Here is a 3,807-nt window from a genome sequence, read left to right as displayed (position 1 = left end):
AAGAGTACTTTTTTTGTTAATGGGCTTTTTATCTTGCAAAACTATTTTTCCCCACGGAAAATGGCGTGGTTGTGCTGCATTGATAAGACGCGCAGTGATATATGTGATATATTTTGTAATGCAAGCAAAATGCTAATCAAGGACGCAGTACAAATATGAAGCTCTTGAATTCCATAAATGAATCCCTAATGTCGAGTGCTCAAATTTTCATGAAACTTTCACCTTGCTATGTACCTAAAATAAATATATTTACATCAAACAAATTATAAATTTGGGAAATAAATTATTTTTCCTTTGCTTGTTACGATGCTATACAGCAACAACAAGGGCCAGGGCTGTTTTCGTACGAAAACCAACTTTTGAGCGGCAGCGCTTAGAGTGTTCCAATAAGCAATGTTATTTTGTAACAAATTTATCATAAAACGGGGGCTTTACAATTTCTTTCATATTTATATATTAAAGTAAATCCGTATATTTGTGTTTATCCGTAAAATTGATGCACTAAACGAAACTTTATTTTAATAAATTCTAAAGTTTATGTCATTAGTGATGAAAAGCAACCGTGCGTGTAAGAAATTTTGTGCTACAAAAAATTTCACCTCTGGAAACTGTATTCCCATAAAGGACTTCACCACAGTTTTTTTTACTGGATATACTCAGGTAAAGACGATGCAAAGAACTAAGCTTTTAGCAACTAGTGTGCAGTTTGAAATTCCGGTTGCAGAATTAGAACAAAACCATATTTAGCAAAAAGGGGTTATTCACAACACATCCAAAGAAGATTGGGAGCTCGCAACGAAAATTAATGCAGTTGGACCACCAGTGCGAGATGGCAATGGCTGGTACAAGGTAAATTCAAAATATTTAAAAAATTTTAATCTTCTATTGTTTTAAATTGAATATTATAGCCTATAACTTTTTATTATTTATAGGTATGGAAAGATCTGAAATTAAAAGTTAAAAAGAAAATGATCCATAACAAAAAAGAGGCAAGATCAACCGGCGGAGGAATTTTCAATCAAATGGCATTGGCTCCACTTGAAGAAACCGTGGCAAATTTAATGGGATTTGAAGAATTGCTAAATCCAGCTGGTTACGTATATGGTGTTGCGAACGAACCAACAAGTCCCCGCTCTGCGGCTACTACCGCCACAGATTGCGATGAGCCCATTCTCGCATATTCACGTGCAACCAACTTAGCAGCAGCCGCTACAAATGATGATGAGGCGATTGCCGGACCTTCGCGTATTACAAACGCCGCACAGCCACCTCGTAGGAAAGCGAACCCCAAAGAGGATAAAATGAAACTAGTGGATGTACAAACAACAGCACTGAAACAAATTAAAAAAATTCCGGAAAAAAGTGCTCGGTACCAGCGTAGACAATACCGCCTGGCGGAGGAACAACGGAAGCTGTTAAAAGAACGAGAAGAGGAGACTTTCAAGATAGATATACAAAAAAAAAAAAAAATAGAAATACTGCAAAATCAATTAGATAATTAAATTTAAAAGTAGCTAGTAAGTTACGCACTGAAGTATATTTTTTTAATTAAATGAAACCATTTTACACATATATAGCCACAAAAACATCAAATTAAAGCGTTTTTTATTGAATTTCGAATTTGAGTAACTTCAACTGAATCTTCATCTGCTAACTCCTCATGAGCATTTTGTACCCGCTCTTGCTGTATAATGTCCTCGTAGTCGGTTTCCATGTCAATGCCATAATGAACACAAATATTGTGGAGAGCAGCGTTTATTTTGAAAATGGCATACGTCACTGTGTACCTCTTATGCTTAAATGACCGGCTACTTGTAACCGAATGCATCTGTAAATCGCCCTATGATCATTAACGACAATACCTTCTACCTTTAGTTGATAAAGTTCAACGCATAACAGACGCGTTCATTTAAAAGTAACCGGTAATTTAAGCACACGAGGTGTGTATACAAATCTTTAGCACTTTCTATGAAAACAACTTACTTTATTTTCCTTTTTGTTATCACTTTTTTAAATTACATTCGGCTTTGGCCTCCCATTTGTAAGTTATAAAAAGCAACTTGGGCGGTTGGTCCAGCTGATGCAGGAGCATCAGGATTTGGGGAAAGGGGTTTGTGGAAGGAGTCGAGCAAAACGTAGATGGGAAGCTATAGCAGTGGAGCAAACTTTCGTGCAGCTTTCGGCAAACGATAGTTTTTCACAAACGTGTAAAATTGGTAGTTTAGGAATTTTCTTAAACTATTCATAAAATTCACTGGAACTGTTTAGATACTTGTACAATGATTTTGTGTGTTGGAGAGGAGAGGGAGGTTGGGTTGGGACCTAAAATAAAACTCCACCCGTTAGAAAGAGCACAGTCCAAAATTTAAGAAAAGTCATCCGTTTAGAAAAAATAACCCTCATCAGTCCAACTCCGGCTACGCTGACCACAGTATTTTTGGGCTTCTTTCTTAGGTTGGTTCTTTTATCAGTTGGTGAATACTTCCAGTGGTCGCCTTTCGCACTCACCTCTTCACGCACTTGGTTCCCGCTCACAGCAAAGACTTAGCTTCAGTTTTAAATGTACGAATCTTCTTTGATCACGACGAGGTCGCCTCGCTGAGGATCGCGTTATAGGGTTTTCCACTTGTACCTCTTTTGAAGATCCTTCAGGTAGTCTTCTTTCCAGCGACGACTAAATTGGTGGTGAAGTGCTTTGGCCTTCTCCCACCGGTTTAGAAGGGGGAGGCCTTCCGCATTAGGTTCGGGAATGGCCAATAGCGGTGCACCTCGAATTAAGTGACCCGGAGTAAGTGCTGTCATATCAGCTGGGTCTTGGGAAAGTGCGGATGGATGCCTCGAGTTGAGGACTGCTTCAGTTCGTACCAAAAGCGTCTTGTAAATTCTTCGAAAGTAAACTTGTGGGTTGCAGCGGTTTTCTTAAGATGGATTTTGAAGCTTTTCACTGCAGATTCCAACAAACCGCCCATATTGCCAATTGATGCCTTCAGGGGCATATTTTTTGATAATGTCCGCAGAACATTCGTTAAGGAATTTAACGAAGTCGCGTTCTGTTGCGCGCTGGGCGCCAATGAACGTTTTTGCATTGTCGCTCATCAATTTTCAGGGGAATCCTCGTCTGCCAACGAAGCGGGCAATTGCTGCAAAATCTACTTCAGTTGTAGAAAAGGGGAGTGAGAAACTGCAGCGTTCAGTGGGTACAGCGGCCATTATTTGGGTGCGTGTTTGTTGCTTGTAAAACGTGCACACTTTGCATAGAAACTGCATTTTTTAATTAGAGGTTTTAGCTTTGAAACGTAGTACTCTTGCCTTACCATTTGGATCATTAATCGGATTTCTACGTGAAGAACCAGTGAGTGTAAAAACTTCAAATACAGCTGGCAGAACCTCCAAGGTGGAAACGGCCATTAACCCGTAGAAGACCGTCTTTGTCCAAGGAAGATCCTTTTTTGTTAATGGGAAGAGTACTTTTTTTGTTAATGGGCTTTTTATCTTGCAAAACTATTTTTCCCCACGGAAAATGGCGTGGTTGTGCTGCATTGATAAGACGCGCAGTGATATATGTGATATATTTTGTAATGCAAGCAAAATGCTAATCAAGGACGCAGTACAAATATGAAGCTCTTGAATTCCATAAATGAATCCCTAATGTCGAGTGCTCAAATTTTCATGAAACTTTCACCTTGCTATGTACCTAAAATAAATATATTTACATCAAACAAATTATAAATTTGGGAAATAAATTATTTTTCCTTTGCTTGTTACGATGCTATACAGCAACAACAAGGGCCAGGGCTGTTTTCGTAC

At 38.7% G+C, this 3,807-nt stretch overlaps 1 protein-coding gene across 1 annotated transcript; it reads left to right on the top strand.

The window, feature by feature from the left end:
* Positions 1-747: 747 nt before the first annotated feature.
* LOC118757143 lies at positions 748-3,798 on the top strand (the record flags this gene model as incomplete). The annotated part of the gene is made up of 2 exons (XM_036491882.1): positions 748-849; positions 933-3,798. Coding segments are annotated over 2 exons (672 nt in total), but the record flags the coding sequence as incomplete, so codon positions are not given.
* Positions 3,799-3,807: the final 9 nt, after the last annotated feature.

This window comes from Rhagoletis pomonella, unplaced genomic scaffold, assembly GCF_013731165.1.
Source record: "Rhagoletis pomonella isolate Grant_MI unplaced genomic scaffold, Rhpom_1.0 Rhpom_scaffold_14791, whole genome shotgun sequence".
Lineage (NCBI taxonomy): Eukaryota > Metazoa > Arthropoda > Insecta > Diptera > Tephritidae > Rhagoletis > Rhagoletis pomonella.
Note: the sequence above shows the minus strand (reverse complement) of the source record. Positions and strands in the feature narration are given on the sequence as shown.